The sequence below is a fragment of the Cheilinus undulatus genome, linkage group 4 (genome assembly GCF_018320785.1).
Source record: "Cheilinus undulatus linkage group 4, ASM1832078v1, whole genome shotgun sequence".
Classification (NCBI taxonomy): Eukaryota; Metazoa; Chordata; class Actinopteri; order Labriformes; family Labridae; genus Cheilinus; species Cheilinus undulatus.
Genome location: NC_054868.1, coordinates 16,056,348 through 16,078,403, shown reverse-complemented (window position 1 = coordinate 16,078,403; position 22,056 = coordinate 16,056,348). Strand labels below are relative to the sequence as shown.

At 38.7% G+C, this 22,056-nt stretch overlaps 1 protein-coding gene across 1 annotated transcript; it reads right to left on the bottom strand.

Annotated features, from left to right (window-relative positions):
* Positions 1 to 266: 266 nt before the first annotated feature.
* bmerb1 (bMERB domain containing 1) lies at positions 267 to 18,028 on the bottom strand. Its single transcript, XM_041785777.1, has 6 exons — positions 17,774 to 18,028; positions 13,845 to 13,965; positions 7,701 to 7,774; positions 4,135 to 4,249; positions 1,265 to 1,347; positions 267 to 1,159 (listed from the first exon to the last, which is right to left on the bottom strand). The coding sequence occupies exons 1-6, from the start codon at positions 17,874 to 17,876 to the stop codon at positions 1,041 to 1,043; spliced, it is 615 nt and encodes a 204-aa protein (XP_041641711.1). The 5' UTR covers positions 17,877 to 18,028; the 3' UTR covers positions 267 to 1,040.
* Positions 18,029 to 22,056: the final 4,028 nt, after the last annotated feature.

Here is a 22,056-nt window from a genome sequence, read left to right as displayed (position 1 = left end):
TCCACCACTTAAAGAAAAATCTGAAAGTTAGGCAATTCTAAAAAAATAAATAAAAACAATCCTAAGTCATAATTATTTGATAAAAATTTGAAATTTTGAGATAGAGTCATAATTATGATTAAAAAAAGGAAATAAGATTAAAAACTTGATATTATGAGATAAAAGGTTGAAATTATGAGATAGTCATAGTTATGATATTAAAAGGTGAATTGTAAGAAAAAAAAGTAAAAACTTTGAGATAAAAGATCAAAATTATTAGATTAAAAAGTCATAATTATGATATAAAAAGTTTAAATTATGAGAACTTTTTATCCCATAATTTCGATTTATAATTTTGACTTGTTATCTCATAATGATGACTTTATATCTCACTGTTATGACTTACGAATTTGTTTTTTTAAGAACTGCCCCACTTTGACAATTTTTCATTTTTAATTGGTGGAAATGGCCTCCATATTTACAGTAGAGGAGATAATATTAGAGAACTGTTTGAGCCAAGGCAGGAGGTCAAAGGGTTGCTCAGCTACAGTTCAGAAGTATGCTGTAGCTGCCACTATGCTTTAAATTTATTTTATCTATTTTTCCTGTCGGAGAACCCTAGCATTTGTATTTGACTACAGTATTCTTAAATTGTGCTTGTAGTTCTACTTTTAGCCACATGATGGTTGAAGCATATTGTCATTTTAAAAGGAATGTTAACATCTTTGTCTGATTAAAATTTTATGTAAATTCAGCACACTTTTGTTTCAAATCCACTTAACAGCCCCCTCCCTTTCCCTTGATAAACACTGATGACAGCTGTCTTTAGTAACAGAGGCTCCTTCATTGCAGTTTTCTCCCGAGCGGTTAATGAGGGAGTAGTTCACAAACTTTAAGCTGAAACCGTGTAGCTGCACTCTCCTGAAATTAAAACGTGTCCTGAACAGATCTGAGAAAGATCAGCTAAATTTTTCTGAGTAAACAGGAGATGTTGTCTGACATGTCATGAGGCATGAGTGACTTGTGACTAATGGATGGGCTCAAACAGAGGTCTCTGTCTGTTACATGATGGCACACTGGGTGGCTCCGCAGCAGTCCTTAATGATGGCTGCTCCTGACTTGCTGATAGAGGGTTTGTTGGGAGGAGGCTCCAGGATTTGTCTCTTGGGCTTTGGAGGGTCTTGTCATTAGAAAGAAAGAGAGCAAACAGTTGAGTTAAAAGTGAGTAATACTCTGCCATTCTCTGCCTTTGTGTTTGTGCAATGTTTCAAACGCTGTCACTCACTTTGTGTGACTTTGAGCTTTTTCTCCAGAGGCACCAACTTCAGTCTGAGGAACTCAGCCATCTCCTTGTCTTCTTCTCTCTCCCTGAGAGGAAGATGAGGACACAGTTATTTGAATATGTTTCCAAAATAATTTAGCTTTAACTGCCTAAATAACTGTTTATATTTGTTCTAAAGGCCATGCGCTGGCATCACAGTTTGTTGATAATTAAAGACCTTCAGCATCACGGTTTTACTAGCTTGGGCATTTTAACAGAGCACATTTATTTATAGCAATCTGATTTACAAAAAAGGATTTGAATTTGTTTGTGATCATGTGAAAAAAATGGTGGCAGCCAGTACTACCTGTATACCTATGTGGAAAAAATTGTTGGTTCCCTTCCGTTACAGAAAGAAAAACACACAGTGGTCACTGAATCAATTTGAACCCGACAAAAGTAATGATGAAAAAAAAATTACTGAAAATTAATAAAGAAAATCAGACATTGCTTTTGAATTGTGGTCAAACTAATGAAACTGACCTGGACAAAACTGTTGGTACCCCTGGAAAAGATAATAATTTGACCATAGGGGCATGTTAAACTAAGATGTGTCCTGTTATTAGCATTATTATTAGGTTGTCTTAAATCTGTGCAGGGTACAATGAAATCTCAAGACTATCAAGGCATTCTGGAGCCACATGTGCTGTCCACTGTCAGAAAGTGTCAGAAACCTGGTCTCAGTCGCAGGTCATGGGCCGTCCAGCAGGATAATGACCTAAAACACACATCTAAAAACAACCAAGAATGGCTATTTGAAGTGGTCTTCTTTGAGCTCTGATCTAAGTCCTCTTGAACATCTGTGGAAGGAGCTGAAACATGCAGTCTGGAGAAGGACCTCAAAATCTGAGACAGCTGGAGCAGTTTCCTCACAAGTAGTGGGCCAAAATATCTGTGGAGAGGTGCAGAAGTCTCACTGAAAGTTATAGAAATCGCTTGATTGCAGTGATTCCCTCAAAAGGTTGTGCAACAAAACATTAGGTTAAGGGTACCATCATTTCCTCTCGCCTAGTGACAGCTGGGATAAGCTCCAGCCTCCCCATGACCCCTAACAGGACAAGCGGTATAGAAAATGAATGGATGGACCATCATTTTTTCCCAGGCCAGTTTCATAAGTTTGTTTTATAAAGTGATTCTGTTAAACCATAATTCAAAAGCAATGTCTGATTTTCATTAGTTGATTTTCAGTAAATTTGTATTTATCATTATCGTTTTAAGTAAGGCTGTCAAACGTTTAAAATGTTTAATCACAATTAATTACAGGATTTATGTAGTTAATTGCAAATTATTGCACCCATTAAAATTAAATTCAAATTCCACTTTTTGCATTTTAAATTGTTTTTCTGTCATTTTGGATTTTTCTACTGTCTTAAACTGAAGCTGATTGCACTGTTTTATGCATTTTTGCCAATAAATAAAGAATAAAAAAAAAACATATTGTCTTCTTAATAAGGTTTTTCTTTATTGGATAGGACAGCTGAAAGAGGGGATAAACATGATAAGAGAGAAATGGGGAAGACATGCAGCAAACTGACTTGTGGTGTAAAAGTGCTTTGAGTTGTCAGAGGACTAGAAAAGCATTATACAAGCTCAAGTCTATTTACCATCTACCATTAATCATAACTGCTCCAGGATGAGGATTCTAACCTGTAATGGTGCATCAAGGACTACAGCCTTGATTTATGGCCGCCCGCTCCATCAACTGAGTCAAACTGGCATCCATTAATAGGTTTTTAAATGTATGTTTTCTGTATTATTTGCTAACCTAAGAAAAAACTACCTTTTGTATTGGTTCTCAACTGGAAAAATCCCCTCCCCCCCCAAATGTCTGTTACTGAAACCAATAGGCTCACACAAAAAGGTAAAGGAAAAGGTCAAATCCAGTACAGGAAAGGCGTGGGGTTCCTGTCATATATGTAGCTTTATTAGTAATAGCTTAAATGACTTTGAATGTATTGGCATATCAGGTTTCAGCAAAAATCCAATCTAGTGCATCCCTAAAACTAAAGAACAGGTTGAACTGATTTTGGCATATACTCAATGGTTATTCCCTGCCTTGGTTTTTACACTAGCACCCTCTACTGGTCGAAACATCTGTTTAATACTTAGCATGCATACATGGTAAAAAGAATATCATCTACAAATCAGTGATGTAACACACAGACATGAGCATTTAGCCCAAACCAAAGCTGTGCTTATCCATACCAGCACAGAGCTGAAAACATAGCTCGTAGTCTCGTTCAAAGATTGTGTGTCAGAAATACTGGTTGCATTTTTGAGTGTGATGATAACAAATAAGAAAGCAGACTAGGGCTATGCTGCCTTGTTAATGATGACACTTTAATGTTATTACTGATTTAAATAATCCATACTAAAAGTTTATCTGATGACCTGATTTCTAAATCAACTTTGAGGTGGCTCATCTGATGTTTTCAAAACAGCTTTGATTTTAAATCATGGTATCATCCTTTAGAAAGTTATCACTGGGTTGCATTGTGTAGCTTATCTGTAGAGGCAGAGAGGGGGAAGCAAAAGACAAAACAGGGCTACTGTCATCAGTCAGCCTCCATCCCACATTCACACACAGCAAGACACACACACACACGCACACAAAGAGGGCAGTGCTATGATGATCAAGTGACTGTCCTCTGCATTCAATCATGCTCACATTTGCTCCAAACATTTACTATTGTAATGAGCCTCTTTCCTGCTGTTTCTCTTTCATCCTTTGTCGATCATTTTCAGAAATAAAAAGTTGAGTTGAGTTCAACTATCTGAGTAAACAAACATTAGTTGTATCATAAAAACTCTGCCTGAATGTGGGGGCACGCTACCTTAATCTCTCCACCTCAGCGTCATCAACAAGGAAATCCCTCTTCTGCACCAATTTATGAATTTTCAGGATCAGCTCCTCCTCCCGCTGCCGGTGCTTCTTGTTTTTATCTTTCTCTGTGGAAAAGGAAGACAAAAATAAGAGAAAAGTGATAAACAAGTGAGAACATTGATGGCTGGAGGGACAATAATATTCTTTCCTCATATGAAACAGAAATGCAGTCTCTGTACATTTAATTAGGCCTCTTTCAGCTAACAGAAACAAGCTTATCTTAAAGCAAAGTATGCTGGTTCCTAAGGACTAAATCACATCATCTTGTGTAATAATTTATAGCTGGACGCTCCATTAATTGGGAAAATTCACCTCCTTAAAATTTGCAGAAGATTTATAAACACAAAATGCATTGTCTCTTATTCCTAACCTTCACACTCCAAAGCACGACAGGCCAAAAAAAGCCACCACACACACAAACACACACAGACAGCTGCAGAGGTAGGACATCGAGCAGTGCTGTTATCTGGGCTAGGTGGGGAAAAGGGTCTGAAAAACAACTGCAAACATCAGCTCTTTTCTCCTATCCAGAAATAAAGTGCAGCAGTGCAGTTACAGTGTGTATCCTCCTGAGGGCAAAACAATTAGAGGGGTGCATGGCTACAAAGTATAAATCCTGATGTCCCAGGAGCAGGAGAGGAAGCAGGGACTGCTTGTGATGTGAATTATTGTGTTGCAAATAAGTAAAGGGCTGCAGGAATTCTAAACAACTGCTCAGATGAGGCCCTGCAATCCCAGGGGAATGCCAATGAGGGGCTGTTTTGTATCACTGTGTGTAGTTGGTGTTACCAGTTATCCCATGTGCAAACAAGCGACAAAGTACTAGACTCCACAACATAAGATCACATTCACTGGATTTGATGGTTTTATCCTTTTGTCATATAAAAATGCCACAGAGATCAATTAAAACAGCCGTCCAGTGTCTGAGTCTTAAAATGTTGATAAAATATTAAGAGCAGCTTTGACAACAGAAAATAATGAGGCACATTGTGCTTGGCCACTACAATGGTTTCTCTAGTCCTACCCTTCTGGGCTGTAATTGGCCAAAAATACAGGTATGTGATTGGCTGGAAAAATCAGCAAATGAAACACAGGGGACTCTGTCAGGAGAACACATTCTGTGTCCTATGTGAAAGTGCATCACCAGACCTTAGCTCTATTTTAGCTCCCATCATGACCTTTTCCTTAACCTAACCAAACTTTTAGTGCTCAGTGAAACCAAGTACTTTCAGTAGCCTAACCTGATCAAATATGTGGTCAACACTGCGGAAAGATATACTTCAGGACACCAACGTGTCCTGGCTAGTTTAAGTAAAGATAGTGGTACAGGCCAATAATGGGACACAGCAGCTGTCTTGTGGTGTTCTGGGTGAAGAGACTTTCTGACAGAAAGTCCTGAGAGAAATTAGGCAGCATCAAGCCAATCACAAAGCAGTATAAGCAGCCAATTACAGGACGGTCTGACTAGCAATTCAAAGCTTAAAACAGTTAAATAATACAACCTTTATTTAAGAAAAAGAACATTAAAATAGACTTATTAATCAGCATGGGCAGGAAGACTCACCAAAACCTTACTGACTGACATCTTGGCCTTTCAATGAGCCCCTTAAACATTAATTTAAAAACAACAGCAGAAGTAATCAAGAATATTATACAATGATATTTGTTTTAAAGAAGATAGACATCAATAATTACAGGAATAAATTACAAATATACAGTTTAGCCAAGTTACCTTAAATTATTCTTTCATTCATTCATCTTTTAGAGCAGAATTTAGGTTTTCAGCCTTATTACAGATTAAAGGGACATACTATGTACAAATCACTTTTTCAGGCTTTTCTAACAAAAACCTGGGGCCCTGGCCTGTCCACAATCCCCTCAAATACCAGAAAAATATATTCCCTTTCTGCCTCTCTTTCTCCACCTTTCAGAAAATGTGTGCTGAAACAAGCAGTAAGCACCCGCCCCCAGGTTTGGTTGGCCCTCCCCGCTTGGAGGAAAGTTCGACGCTCCTCTCCTGATCTTCCTCTCAGCTGCCAGCTGAGATGCTGGGTAGCTCACTGAGCTACCATGCTGACTTTGATCTGGGAGATGGATGGTTAGAATCACAGTCAGGTCCTTAACTTTGGATAAAAGTGTCTGTAACACTGTAACATCACGAGTGCCACACCCATTCCCTGAAAAGGGGCGCAGTCAGACAGCTCATTAACATTTAAAGCCTCAGACACAGAAACGGCTCGGTCTGAGAAGGCCTAAAACAGAGGGGTTTTTAGACACGCAAAAATCCTATACTGGAGAGTTTTTTCAGAAAAAAACTTCACAGACATGCTTTGGGGACCTCTGATAATGATATAAACTTGTCTTAAAGGGTAAAATATGTCCCCTTTAAGGCTTTTTATAGTAATCATGGCTCCATAAAAACTACATCATATAATCTTATGATATCCTGTGCTGTATTCCATTTTCTGTTATTGATATACCAGCTTTATCTACTGCTAGGAATTTTGGGATTGCTTTAAATAAGGATTTAAAGCTTTCTTTTGTGCTATCTGGAGCAGGTGGAGTTGAGGGTGCTTCACTGAAGGGATTCGTGACCTTACTATTTTTAAAACTAAATCAAAACAAGTAACACCACAAATAAGGCCATCAGAAACTACCACAGAGGTAGATCAGAGAAAAGCTTCACAACAATAGTATTTTCTACAGGCCTGTTGTTGCTTTATTAGCTTAACTGTCAACTGTGGGGCTTTTTTTTTTAAAAACCCACAATTGACAGGCCACTGGTTTGTCTCCAGACAAAGCCACTGATCAAGTCTTATTGCTGTGGTTGTGTATGTGCATGCATGTGTGTGTCCTTGAAAACGACACCAGCCACTCCTGCTGACACACACTCTGACACACGATGTAAATGCTAGGTGAGGAGGGCGTACTGCTCCTGTTGCCATGTGTCTTTGATGCAGAGCTTCATGAGTGTGTTACTATGTATAATGCATCTGACGTCAGTGAATCACTTTAGCACGTCCTCTCTGTATTTCAGTGTGAAAAAGCTGCAACCAAATATGGACTTACACCAGTATTTGATTTTGTAGTCTGCTATACAAACACAATACAGAAACACCCAGGGAGGTAAACAAGTGTTTACTGAAATTCAGTTTCAACACGTTGCCAGGAAAGCTTCCCTCAGCTCATTTTGCCTTCAAAGAGGTGATGTATGTGTGTTTATGTGTATGATTATCTCTCCCTCGTAACTCCAGCATGTGTCTGAGACTTACAATCAATCCTGCATAGTTTAATGTAATGACACTTCCCATAAATCAGCTTGATGTCTGCAGAGCTTATGGGATGCTGGCAGACTGCAGACAGAGGCCCTCTATGCCAAAAGTCCAAACAGAGACCAGGGATAATTTTGCACACAGAGGATCAATTCTGAGTGGCTTATTTCCTGACAAACCCACAAATGCTTGTGCTTATGCTGACAGAAGAGAAACAACTAGTAAAAATATGCTTGAACCGTACCTGGTACTGCCACAATCTGCCTCAACTCCTGCTTCAAACTCATGATATCTTTGCAGAGCTGAATGTCATCCATCCTGGATCAAAACAAGAAGGGAAGAAAATAATAAATTAATGGCTTCCTTCAGAATAAACAACAACATTTTTTTTGCTGCTTCCAGTTCTGCTTGGGTTGATGATGGACAGACTTTTACCGTTCAGTCAACCAAGGAAGAGACGAAGATACAAATGAATAATCTGGGGGAAGAAACAATAATATGATCTAAAAGCCATCTGTCTTACAAATGTTCAATGTTTCCATAAAGAGAAAATCATTATCATTATCATCATTTTTTCTATGGGACAAAGAAATGTTTTTTCTATAAAACAAAGAACAGGATGAAAAAAACTGTAAGTCTGGGGGAAAAGATTGTTTGATTAAATGGTGTCATTCTACTGTATACAAAAATGACTGGTGTAACGTTCTTAACATCAATAGCTCTGTCACTGCCAGAGAAGCAGGCTAATATTCTTAGATTTAAACTCCTCCCTCCTGCATGTTGCATGGGGATCCAATCAGTATGTGAACTTATGCATTTGTATTTCTGACAATTTATAGTAGGTGAAACATTCTCTTCAAAATGTAAATGTAATTCTTACATAACACAAAAAGTAAACTTAGGAGGGATGTCTGGAATTATTGCTGAATAAATAAATAACTTGATTATTCAGCTATTAATAGTTGTGCATTCATTCACAGTCAATTGAATAATTGATTAATGGACAAATGATTTCCACACTCTCCTGCATGTGCTGTCAAATTATTTACCCTGTGTTATTGGAAGCTAACAGCTCCAGGCCCACATGTGTCATACATCAGGAGTGTGTACCGAAATTAAAGCATGCCACATTTATCAATCCACACTGCTCTGTGAGCCTCCTGCCATCCTGATGTGACACCTGTGGGGCCTCAACATATTCCCCTCTTCTTCCCTAAATCCACGTCTCTGTCTCTCTGCGCGAAGCAGTGACAGCTACCATAGACTTAATTCTCCCTATGATAGATCAGGCTGGTGACTCATCCATAGCCTCCTCCTCCTCCTCCTCCCACCCAGCATTTAGCGCTGTTGCTCCATTTTACACACCCCCACCCCTTTTTCTCTCACCCCTGACTCCTCCCTTCAGCTTCTTTCACTTCTTCAACCTGTTTCTGTCCCTTGTTCCACCTTGTGTTTGACTCTCTCAGTGCTGTATGTGTATTCCAGCACTCTGATGCTCCATCTGTTAGTTTGTGTGTATGTGTGCATGTGTTTATTTGACATCTTGAGTCCCACAGAGGCTGATAACAGAGCATAAGCAATAAGCAGTAGCAGCCTATTAGGCTACATTCACACTGCAGTTAAAAGTGACCTGAATCTGATTCTTCTGCCTACACGTGACTGGTATCTGATTTTTTTCTGATAGTGTGAATAGCACAAGACACAATGAATCTGACCTTTCCAAATCAGATTCAGGCCACTTCCGTATGTGGTTCTGAATCAGATACGTATCCGATCTTTTGGAAGTTGACTGCAGTGTGAACAGGCAAACAAAAAAATCAGATCTAAGAAAAGATCAGAATTGAGCATTAAGGCCTGCAGTGTGAACGTAGCCTTAGAGCCCTTTATAAAGACAACACGATCACGGAGTTTATACAGAATAATAAGACCTTTTTCAAGACCCCACTGCATCCTCAACTTCCAACCGGTTACACTGGTGGCACGGGTATGTGCAAGCTCTGTGCAGATTGTAGGATAAAAATGTGACAACATATTCAAGAAAATGCAGACAGTAGTTGTTATTATAGCATGCAAATAAAACTTAGTTGAGATGCTATCAGTACCAACATTAACAGACTGTGCTAGAATGCCAACCACTTCTCAAAAAAAGCACACATTTACCTATCAATTACACTCACACATCACTCTATCCCACAGTAAACTTGCTAGCTGGGGACACAGCAGAGCTTAGGATGCACTGATGGCTCAGAAGAGATGGAGACTGACTTTGGATTTGAAGGAGTTCCATCAGAATCCCACTTGTGATTAAAACTGAATGTAAATGAGCAGATATCTAGCATCTTACCTCTTTTGACAAAAATAAAAACTGAATAGAGCTACAAAATTTAAGACTGTACGGGCTTGCATGTGCATCTTTTTAAAACTTCATAAAAGCCTTCATTTTTGCTTAAATTGATAAATCAACTTTTAATAGTTTCTAAGACCCTGCAGACACCCTGTGTTAAGAGATGTATATCAGCTTCATCCCACCTCTCTGGCATCACATCGCAGATGTTAGTGATACAATGACCCTGACAAAAACACGGTGTCTCCATGTGTAGAGTGGTGAGTCAATTTCAAGCAATTTTTACATGGCAAAACAAACAGTGGCTCCTTTATCTATTTAAAGTTGATTTCATTTAAGTAACAAAAAAATACACCAGTTATTAATGTGATGCATTTTTTGGCTGACTGCTGAGGTTAGCCCTACACATGGCAATGTCCATGTCTGAGTAAGTAAGTAAGTACAGTAAGTCGGTAAGTGACTGAGTGAGTGACCCTTTTGTTTAAGCCATATAATACAGAGTTGTGTTTGCTTGTACTGAATGCTGACAGTGATAGCTGCCTCCACTGTGTTAACTAGGGCCATACATACAGAGTTGCATTATGGGCTGGGTTAACTTGTGCTGAAAGCCCTCTAATGGTTACCTCCACTGCTTTAAATACTTAGATATAGCTTTAGCCTCTGTTTCACCAGACCTGGGCCAAATTTCTGTACGACAAAGTACAAAACAACCATATAAGCTTTCATGTTGGGAAAGATGTTTTCACTCCTCTGCTGACCTGCTTTGGCATGATTATGTGATAGTTTAGGGGAAAAAGGTAACTTCTTGTGTGAATGCTTGAGTAAAACGGCTGCTTGTGTAGCGATTAGCTCTAGTCACAGCAGCACTTTGTGAAAACTGGACATTTCTTTATTAAACAAGTGAAGACAGCAACATCAAAAGCTTTCTGTAACAGAAAGGGTGTTTCTGCTCTTCTACCAAACCGCTTTAGCGTGAGTGTGTGATAGTTAAAGGGGGAAAGGGTAACTTGTGCTTGTATTTATGGCTGCTAGCCAAATGTTAGCATGTGGCCTTAGCCAGACCAACACATTTCTTCATCACAGTTAGTGCACAACACGGAAAGCTTTCTGCAACAAAAAAACGTGGTGTCGCTCTTCTGCCCCCCACTTTGGCATGACTATGTAATAGTTACAGGGAAAGGGTTACTTGTTTTATACAGCTAATAAGTTGTGTCCCAGCTAATGACTCTAGCAGACCTGCTAGTCATTAACTGGGACTGAGCTGCAATGGCGCTTCTGTCTCAACCACACATCATGTCTCATCCAAACAAGCGCAGAGAGCAACACTGAAAGCTTTCTGTGACAAAAGAAAATGTTCTCTTTCCACTCCCGGTCTGTTCTGGCATGGCTTTCCAATCATGGCGGTGGGGTTGTCCCGCATTGTCCGGCGTTAGCTGTTAGCTTGGATGTTGCTGTAAGACCGCTGCTGTTTACTCTGACCTGGACCCCTGTTCTTCTTAAATCCAGAGCACAGAGCCGCACCAACAGCTTGTCTTGTGCAGAGAATATATTTCGCGATTTGACACTCGTGCACAATCTTCGGTTTTTCTTTTTTTCAAATTTTTCCATCATGAGCTCCTGTCCCCTTCTTACTCTTTCTTCTATCGTCCCTTTCTCTTTGACCATTCGTTCATCTTTTACGCCACAGCGTCGGCTGCTTTCCTCTCATTCTCGTCTGCTTTTATGCTGCAGAGTGACACACACAAACGCGACACTTATGTACACACCTACACTGAAACACACGCTAACATGTCGGTAGTGTAGACCTCAGGCTTCCATCTGTTGAGGGCAAAAGTTTCAGAATACTGGAGCATAAACACCTGAACTTTCTCCTCTTAAAGATCCTCTCTGACCACGGAGGGCCAGTGCTGGGTGTGTGCGCTCCAGCTGTGTGTGTTTGTGTCGCCTGCGTGAGTCAGGGTTGTGCACTATGTAAAAAAAATATTTGGTAAATATTCCCTTAATATTATACAGTATATGTTCATGGTGAACAAATACATATTAAAGTCTCCACATTTGCATTGTTAAGAGAATGCTACTCGAACTTTTAGCACATTCTCATTGGCAGGGAATATGATAAATGTGTTTTATACAAATAATTAACAGATATAAAAAAACAATAGGAACACTAAATTAGACATTCAGCTTAATTTTACACATATATAGACCCTTACACACCTGTCTGAGGAGAATTACAAATGTTCATGAAACTTGCTGCAGTTTTTATTTTATCTTAAAATAAACAGTTCATTAACAGTTATTGTTTTATTGTTAATATAAAATTACTGCCATGAAAGACTTATATCTGACAAAAACATTTGATTTCCAGTGACACTGTCTGTCTCTATCAGTGAAGTCTGACACATGTCTCTGTAGTGTTTCATATGTACACAGAGAAGAGCTTTATTAAGAGGAGAGGCAGAGAGAGAGAGGATAGCATGTAGCTATGTAAATTTAGGTTGCCACAATAAATTTGGCTCACAAAAAATAACAACAATGACAAAATCACTCTGCCAGTCAGGCATTTCAACAGGCATCCCAGATAGTTGCGGTCAGCCATATACTAGGTTTTTACCTAGTCTTGTTTCATGGAATATTTTTTGCTGACTCTCAAAGCACTGTGATTGTATGAAAAAAAGAAATCCTCCCTCCCCTCACAGAGAGACAAGATAAGGTAACAAAACTTAATATATGATCATTCAAGTCCATTTACTGGCAGAAGTTGGATCTCTTGCTTTGGTTACTACTCATTTTACTTACTTAGCTTAAAAAACAACACAACAAGTCAAAACAAGGAGCTTTTTTCTGTCAGCAACATGGAAATGCCCAGTAATTTAGCTTTGACTATACATGAAAGTCAATAGGACATAATGAAAGAATGATTCTAAATGTGTGATTTTACTCTAACAGCCTCACTGGAGATATTCTTTTGTTTTGATTGCATATCAAGGGCGGATCATATTTTACCCAACATCCCCCTTCAGTTATTAAAGTAGCAACTCAGTCCACAGTCCTTTAAATAAACTTTATTTAAATTACTTTTTATCATACTTGAGTAGACCTACAGACCAGTACTTTTATTCAACTTTAGTACATTTTAAAGAAAGACACTGTAATTTTACTTGAGTGCAATCATCTTGTGCTCTTACCTCTGATTAAATCTGTATAATAGCACAGTTGACACTAAGCATTTGAAATATGTGGTTAAACTGGCAGTCATACTTTTGCTTCAAGAGGGTGGGAATGAGGAAAGTTACTCCACGTTGCAGTCCTAGTTTGTATTGAGAAATACAAAAAGATACCAGAAGGCTTTTTTTCTTAAAAACAAGGGAAGTATTTAACTCAATGTATTTCCGACTTAGCCCCATGTCTTTATGTTCCAGAAAAATAGTCTTAAGAGAAAGACAGCTAGGGTTTAGAAAGAAAGGAAATAACACAATATGGCATCCAGGACATCGCTTTATAATCCTAGAAGCAAATGTTGATGAGAAGCCAATGAGTTCATCACAGTGACTCATTCAGCTTCTATTGGCATGTCCAGCCATCTGCCTAATCAATGGCAAAATGTCTGCCTCTCTGAGTATTATCCTCAGACATCAGTTGTATTATCAGACACACATGAATGCAAATGCAGTGAGGGTCCACTGTTTCATGGCAACCAAGAGACCCTGGGTATCAGGTCAAGAATCACAGTAGTGACTATAATGACGCTATACTGATTAAATCTTTGTAACACTCTTTTTAAGTTTCATATTAAAGACGCTCTCTTCATGCAGGCACAAACCCTTGGAAATCATTCCTGAATTTTCAGTGTGAGCTACATGTGCAAATGGAAACAAACACGTTTTCAACCAAGAATTTTTCCTGGTAACCCCCTAGTACTTCCTCTTCCCTGCCCTCCCTTTGCTGAAGAAAGTCAGCAAATATTCTGTGTTGGTAAAAGTGAAATTTTCTGGAAATTTGGAGTGTGAAAAGGGCTAAAAATGCAGAAATTCAAGAACTCACATGAAGCGCAGCTCTGACTCCCGGCGTACCAGGACTTCTCGTAGGCGCTGGATACGAGCCATCTCCACCTCGATCTCTTCTGGAGCCATGGTGCTCTCTGCCATGGACACATCTGAATGACCTAGGAGGATAAGGGAGAGAAGGAAGGATGAGAAACTCTTTAAATAAACTCCATATGGAGTCGTTACAAAGATTCGGGCATTAGAGGACTTTGAAAACAAAGGGTATCAGAAAAAACAAACTGCTAATGTCCTAGTTGTATGACTTTTCTACACAGAGAGAAATATATTTTCAGATATGTTGCATACTTCTGTTCCCCTTTTGCTGTTTGTACAACATTGCACTTTTTTGGGATTTAAATTAGAGAGACATCTACATGGCCAAATTACAGATTCCAGAGGCTCCTACATCTGATCTGAGATGTGGGTCTTAATTTTTCCTTGTTTTTATGACACATGTTCCCAAATATTTCTGATTTCTGTGTCCTTATCACCTTTCTCTGTCACATTCTTGACGTATATATTGCTCACCTTGTCTTCCTGTGACATTTCAGCTCCCATCAGCCAAGAAGAGTGTGGTATTTACAAAGAAAGCAGCATGTGAAAATAAGAAATGTGGTGAAGTCACAGCAGTGCTGCTGGTTCAAATGATTGTTTCCTATAACTAGACTTCAGTCACTGATGGTGTAAAAATGTGGGCATGAAATTTTTAAAAAAAGAAAAGAAAAGCATGAATTCAGTATATAAGACTGTAACTCAGATGTTTTTTTTTTTTACAGAAGAAAGGTTATCATAGTGTGACGATCCTGAGGTGACATCCACATGGACCAGTGAGAAGTTGTGGCTTCTTGCTAAGCCACTGACCTCACTAACACTGATTAAACAATGACCAGTCTATTTAAACTCTTACCATACTGGTTGATGCACTGGGCACTGTTAATGCTGCAGCTTGTGCAATAGACAGGCCTCCCCATCATTTTGTAACATACAGACACTAGTGCAGATAATGATTTACTGATACAAAAACACTCCAAAGTTGAACTAGCTTTATTCCTGGTTTCCTTCATTCTAAGACCTTAATAATAAGATACTTATTTTTCAAATATATTCCCAAGTGCCTCTAGCAAATTATTATGGCACAATTCTGCAATTTTACAAAAAAGATCTTTTTAATAACATGTGGAGTGTTCAGACTAAAGAAATGGCTTAAGAGTCTAATGCAGGTTCTTTGAAAAGTCTAAGCTTATACTAAAACTGAGATACCACCGTCAAGATAAACTTATTTTCTGTCTTGTCATGCTTGCTAAGAAAAAATGGTTTTAAAGGTGGTGGTGCAGGTATTCAAAGATCAAGCAAGGTGGGCCATATAAATGGAGGATGCTGCAATAGAAGATGCTGGGTTTTGGTCAAAACCTGTCCAGGGGCTTAAATATGCCCATGATGATTTCCCCTAGTACAGTATTTAAAATGTCACCTTTACTTTCCACAAACTGGCTTCTCCTAAAAGACCCCTGTCATTATGTGATAGACAGAGGGTAACATAAACAGTCAACTACAGTTAAGACAACTGAACCATAGATTGGGGGTATTTCTGCTTATAAGCAACTGAGTATATTTTGTCTTAAAAGGGGGAATAATGTGTGTCATCTTTGTCTCGTACTGGCTGCAAGAGTGTTTCATTCTTACCTGTCTTGACAAATCCTCAGTTGATACCGTCTGAACAAGTAAACTACGTATTTGCATCTTAAATCCTCAGCTGTTGAATTTAATGCCTGACATTTATCCACAGTGTGTCATTTATCATTGGAGGACTGGATCAGCTCTTTGACTCCTTAAGAGGAGTCTATGTCTGTTTTACTTTTCATGGCTGCTTGCTGAGGACAGAGCTGACTCACCACAGCAGACAGAAGTCTGCACAGGAGGACTCAGTTTGTACATCACCGATATTGAATCATCACCCAAATGTGTCTACGGAGAAGCTGGCACTGATGCCAAAATCCATCCTTTATGTCACAAAACTGCAACACGATACAAAAAAAAGCAGTCCCCCACCCCCCCTAAAATTCTGTACATTTCTTTGCACATTTCTACGTCTCACTCATGGCAGCCCGAATGCATCAATAAAACCAAGATGCATTAAGTCTTGTGTGAAAAAAGCCATATCAGAACAGCTCCCTCTTGTCTGAACATGCTGCTCAGACGTACACACACATTTACAAGGGATGAAAAGCACTGATGCCTCCTAATTAAAAGCAGCATGTTTACTGGGGACAGGTGAGATTACCTCTTTTCATTTCAGGCCAACACAAGCAGCCCTGATCCTCACATCACCAGCAGATGTACAACAGTGTATTCACACACTTAATTAATCACCTTATAGCCCTGTTTTGATCATGATTTAATGAGGATTAAGCCAGAAGTGCCTTGTGAATCACTGCTGCAGCAGCCACATGGTGCTCCCCATCAGAGAAATGTCAGCAGCTGTAAGACACCCAAGATGCCCCTGACACATGCTGCAGTCACATTGTATGCACATGGCTGCTGCTGCTACTTCCGCCTCTGGAACCCCATCAAAAGAGTGGCTGCAAAATACATAAAACAGGCAAGTGTTTCTTTGTTTCAGAAAGAGAGAAAGAAAAGAGGTCCACTCGGCTCTCTTTTCTGACTGCATGTGTTTGTGGTAGTAAACGGATGCAGAGAGAAAGAGAGGGCAATGCTTAGATCTATCTAAAAATAGCAACTGATTATTTCTCTTCTCTGAATTGATCTGGAAGTTTCTTCCCAACCTGCTCTCCTGTAATGAGTAATCATCAGTGGCACTGACTAGGACATATCTTAAAGATCATTTTCAATTTCTTGCATCCATCATCACAGGTGTCATTCAGCTTCCTCTATTGTTTTGATAATAGGGGGAATAAGGGAAACAATACAATGTTCATCTACATTTGTGCTTAGTTAACCTTATGGTCTTTGAGGCCAGCATTTTTTTCATTACTCAAAAAATTAGATTCACAAATTTACATTGAAAAAAATGTGCTCAGGCTAAATATGCATAAAGAAATCTGTGATTCCAGCGTCTTCAAATGGAATTTTCCCCAATTTGTTTCACTGCAAAAAATAATAATGTAATAAAGAGGATTAGCACTGTAGCTTGAAAAAATGTAATTTAAAGACTGAAAATGGCTTTCAATGTGATATTTTACTGACATATTTTAACTGTAGTATAAAAATTATGTGTCAATGTGGCGAAACAAAAATAGTTAGCAGTCTTTAAAAGAACAATGAAATAAATGAAACATCAGGCAATGTTAAATACAGCAGCTCTTAACTTTGAGGTGTTGATGTTTTGCAGAAATTGTCTGTTCAGCTTTTCATGTCCAGCTGTGATCATTGTGCTCTCCTCCTGCATTTAAATTTCATTGATCCTCCAAATGATTAAAGGTGAAATAAAGATCACTGCACTTTGAAAACGCATCCCCCATTTTACCTTAACTATTTTTTTTAATATGTAATCCAGATTATTTTACCTGCTGGCCGGAGGAGAGGACCGAGAGATTGCTTCATGCCTTCTGATGTTTTTGCTGCTGGCTTCTGCATCAGCTCAGGCTGTATCAAACCAACACAAGTTTTAACATGCCCTTTCTTTTACTGAATTGGTTTCAGCATAATTTTTTGAACCCAAATTCATTCACAGGCCGTTTTATACCCCTAATGTGCAAGTGGGGAATTAATGCGCCCTTTAAGCACAAAAACGGCGTTATTGATACATCTTAAACCTTTGTGAGTCACCCATTAACCGTTTCGATGCTAGCTCCTCACCAGGTTTACACTGTGAAACAATGGACTGACAACACAGGAATGAAGAACATATCTCTTATCCTACCGTGAGACTGTAAATCGTATCATAAATGGGTAAATGATGGCGCTAACCTTTGTCTGTTGTCCATGCAGTTTCTGACACGGCGCCGTAGCTCCTAAGCGCGCGCTCGGTGTCCGAAATAGATTTCTTCAGTTCCATATCTGTTATGAACATTAACCGGATATAGAGTCTTTCGCCTAAATCTTCACGGTTTCTCTCAGTGCGTTCGTCCAAATAACTCAGTTTCACCCGGTGACAAGGCTCCAGCGATCCGAGACGCTGAGCATCTTTATTCAAGCTTTTAAGTCCCTCGACGTGTGGATGGAGGTGAGGATGTACAGAGCATGCGCAGTGCGGGCGGGGATGAGAGGGCTTGGGAGACACCCACTGGCAATGAGATACGTTAAAAATAACACAGGCACACAGACACGCAGAAGTTTTTGCATTTCATGTGAAAATCAAGGTCCGAGGGTCTGGAGGAGGATCTAAGAGGCACAGAATCCAAGATGCTTGAAGTCCAGTGTATAGTTTCCACAGCCGTTGATGATTGGGGTGCCATGTCATCCACTTTTTTTTTTTTTTTTTTTTTTTTTTTTTTTTTGGGAAGTCCAGAGACAACCCACCCTTTTACCTGGTAATTTTAGAGCACCTTATGCTTCCATTTGCTGACAAATTTTATGGAGATGCTGATTTTATTTTCCAGACGGACTTGGCACCTGCCCACAGAGCCAAAACTACCAGAAAAGGGTTTGTTGACCAGGGTATTACTGTGCTTGATTGACCTGACCTGAAACTTATAGGAGAATCTATGGGCATTGTCAAGAGGAAGATGAGAAACCAAACCCCAAAAGCAGCTGAAGGCTGCTATCAAAGCAACCATGGGCCTCCATTACACCTCATTAGTGCCCAAGGCTGATCACCTCCATGCCACACTGCACTGATGCAGTAATTCATGTAAAAGGAGCCCAAACCAAGAATTAAGCTTATATAAATGAACATATTTTCACAAGGCCAATATTTCTTTATCAAATTATGTAAAATTCAATTTTTTGAGAAACTAAATTTGTTGTTTTCTTGAACTGTAAGCCATAATCATTGAAATAAAAAAATTAAAGACTCAAAATTTTTCTGTTTAATCAAATAAATTAACTTTCCAAGAATTTTTTTAATTATATATATGTGTGTATTTATACACTCCTGATCAAAATCTTAAGACAACTTGAAAAATTGCAAGAATTTGCATTTTGCACTGTTGAATCTTAGGAAGGTTCTAAGTAGAGCTTCAAAATGCAAAATGAAGATATGGGTGTGAGACAAAAAAAAATGTGAGTAAGCAATTTATTTAAAACAACAATTAAACTGAAATAGGCCGTTCATCAGCTGGTTTGAGACCGAAGCCTTTAAAAGCCTGAAAACCCCCTCAAAACAGAAATAAAAGTTTCAAAAAAGGACTCAGTGATGAGTAGCTCCATCGTTCTTGTTGATTACTTCAAATATTCATTTCACATGCTTGATGCGAATGTTTCCAGGAGGCTAGTGGGAACGTTGCTCCAAGTGATGAAGATGGCTTCACGAAGGGCATCCACTGTCTGGACCTGATGTCCATTTTTGTAAACTTCACTTGCCATCCATCCCCAAATGTTCTCAATTGGATTTAGGGGAACATGCAGGATGGTCCAAAAGAGTGACGTCATTCTCCTAGAAGAAGTCCTTTGTCAGGCGGGCATTGTGAACTGCAGTGTTGCCCTGTTGAAAAACTCATTACCACACAGACGAGGGTCCTCAGTCATGAGGGATGACCACTGCAACATCTCCACATAGCCAGCCGCCATTGACACCACTGCACAACCTGAAGCTCCATTTATCCATTGAAGGAAAAAGCACCCCAGATCATGATGGTGCCCCCTCCCCTCTACTGCGTAGAAAACATCTCAAGTGGGATCTCCTTGTCATGTCAGTAATGTTGGAAGCCATCAGGACCGTCAAGGTGAAATTTTTTCTCATCAGAGAATAAAACTTTCTTCCACCTTTCAGTGTCCCATGTTTGGTGCTCCCTTGCAAAGTCCAAATGGGCAATTTTGTGGCATTCGAGGAGAGGAGGCCTCAGAATCTTTTAAGAAATTCAAAAAGACTGTCTTACTGCATCCAACCTCAGCAGCAATGGCATGTTGCGAGAGGCCTTGCTTATGCAGCTCAACAATCCGATCACGTTCAATGACAGAAAGCTTTTTTGCCTTTGCCATCAGGAGGTCATGACAGTGTGAATACCTGACAGAAAATGACATTGAATCCACATTGTTGCACAGATTTTGGCTTTTAAAGGCTGTGGTCTTAAACTTTGATCAGCTGATGAACAGCCTATTTCGGTTTAATTGTTGTTTTTAAAAAACTGCTTACTTAAATTTTTTTGGTCTCACTTCCATTTCTTCTTTATGCATTTTGAAGCTCTACTTAGAACCTTCCTAAGATTCAACAGTGCAAAATGCAAATTCTTGCAATTTTTCAACTGGTCTTAAGATTTTGATCAGGGGTGTATATGTACTACTGAGAAATACTCATTGAGCACTAGGCAATTGGTTATTTGGAGACAGACATGACTAACAAAAGTGACATCATACCATAAGAGGTCTGGTTGCCTATATCACACTTTAAGCAAGCACAGATAGCCTAGCGTCTAGGTTAAACATTGAAAGCATGGGCTGCAGAAATAAAAAGTACTGCCACTGAAGGAAAGACAGTACACACACACAGTAAGTCACTGTCACTGTACAATTAAATAGGCACACAACAAATCCCAGGGATGTTTTCCATTTATTGAACAATTAATATTATCCATCTTTAACACAGTATGTGTAGATTATGTGCAAAATGTGATCAAATAATTTTTTTCAACACATTAAAGTCAACAGTACTGATGCAACTTGTTATTTGTTATATTAAAACATGTTGAAAATAGCAATAGGAAATTAAGAATGTCTAGAGCAATTTTGAATGCATTTTTATAACACCCTGTTCATTTGCTGATAGAAACAAATTAGTTCATTAATTTGACTTCTCATTCCAGTGTACAACAGAGCATACAAACACATTGGAAACAAACACTGACAAAAACAATAAGAGGGAATTTTACGTACAAATGCAATTTCTAAGGTGTCTCAGCCAACTCAAAACAACATTTTTTACCATCAGACTTCATGACTGTTAGTTTATTATGTTCAGTATTAAGTCAAGGTTGTGGGACTGCTCAATAAGCACTATATATGCTAGTTAAAAATTTGACAGTAAACATCTATCAGGCCCAACTTTCTTTAGAAGTACAAAAACATCCCTTACAGAATTTCATTGATAAATAGAAATAAAACTAGATTATATTAAAAGGCTCTTGATTACAATCTGCCTGAGAACATGTGTGCCCTGCACCTTTCAAATTCTCTGCTCAGAAATACAATTAGCTCTTGTTCTGACCTGCTCTCTATTAATAAACTGGCCTCTTTTAAAACTGCATGGCAGAGGTATTTGACATTTACATTTCAAAAATCAATGTAGGCAAGAATAACATCTTGCTCTGAGGTCAAATAAGTTAAATATTAAGGATTGCACACTGTACAGAAAAAAATAGGAAATGGCACACTTAATATCACATTGACATAATGTATGAACACAAGCAGGCAACAGTACCATATTCAAGTAAATGTGTGTCTGAAATAACCTTAATGGAACAATTTGAGACAAAAAACAAAACAATCTTCAGTAGTATCATATTCTCACAATAGTTAGATATAACAACAGTTTGCATTTAAACTCTCAATGTGTATTTCCAGATATGTTTCATATTTTTACTGTTTAATAATTAACACCTTACTTCCTGTTTGGTCTTCTCTTCACAGCCCTTAAAGTACCTCCCTGTAAAGTACTGACAGGCATATAGTTCAGAATAAAACCAATTACAGGTAACTTTGTTTCTCATCATTTCTATACATGGAAGCAAAGTAGATAGTCCTTTGAAATCAGACATTCTAATGTAGTCACACATAACAGTCAAATCACTCTAGTGAGCAGTATATTAACATATCACTCTAATAAAGAGTGGGTTACGTATTAGCGTTTATAAATGTAGACTATTTATAAAGTTTAAACTCAATTATTGTAGCTGCCAGTATCCATGTTGTGACATAAATATTTTCTACTTTCAGTCCAGTTTTCAATTTTGATATCAAGCAGGAAGTGGAACATACACTATATTTTAAAAAGTATTCACTCAACCATCCAAATAATTGAAATCAGGTGTTCCAATAACTTCCATGGCCACAGGTGTATAAAATCAAGTAACTAGGCATGCAGACAGTTTCTACAA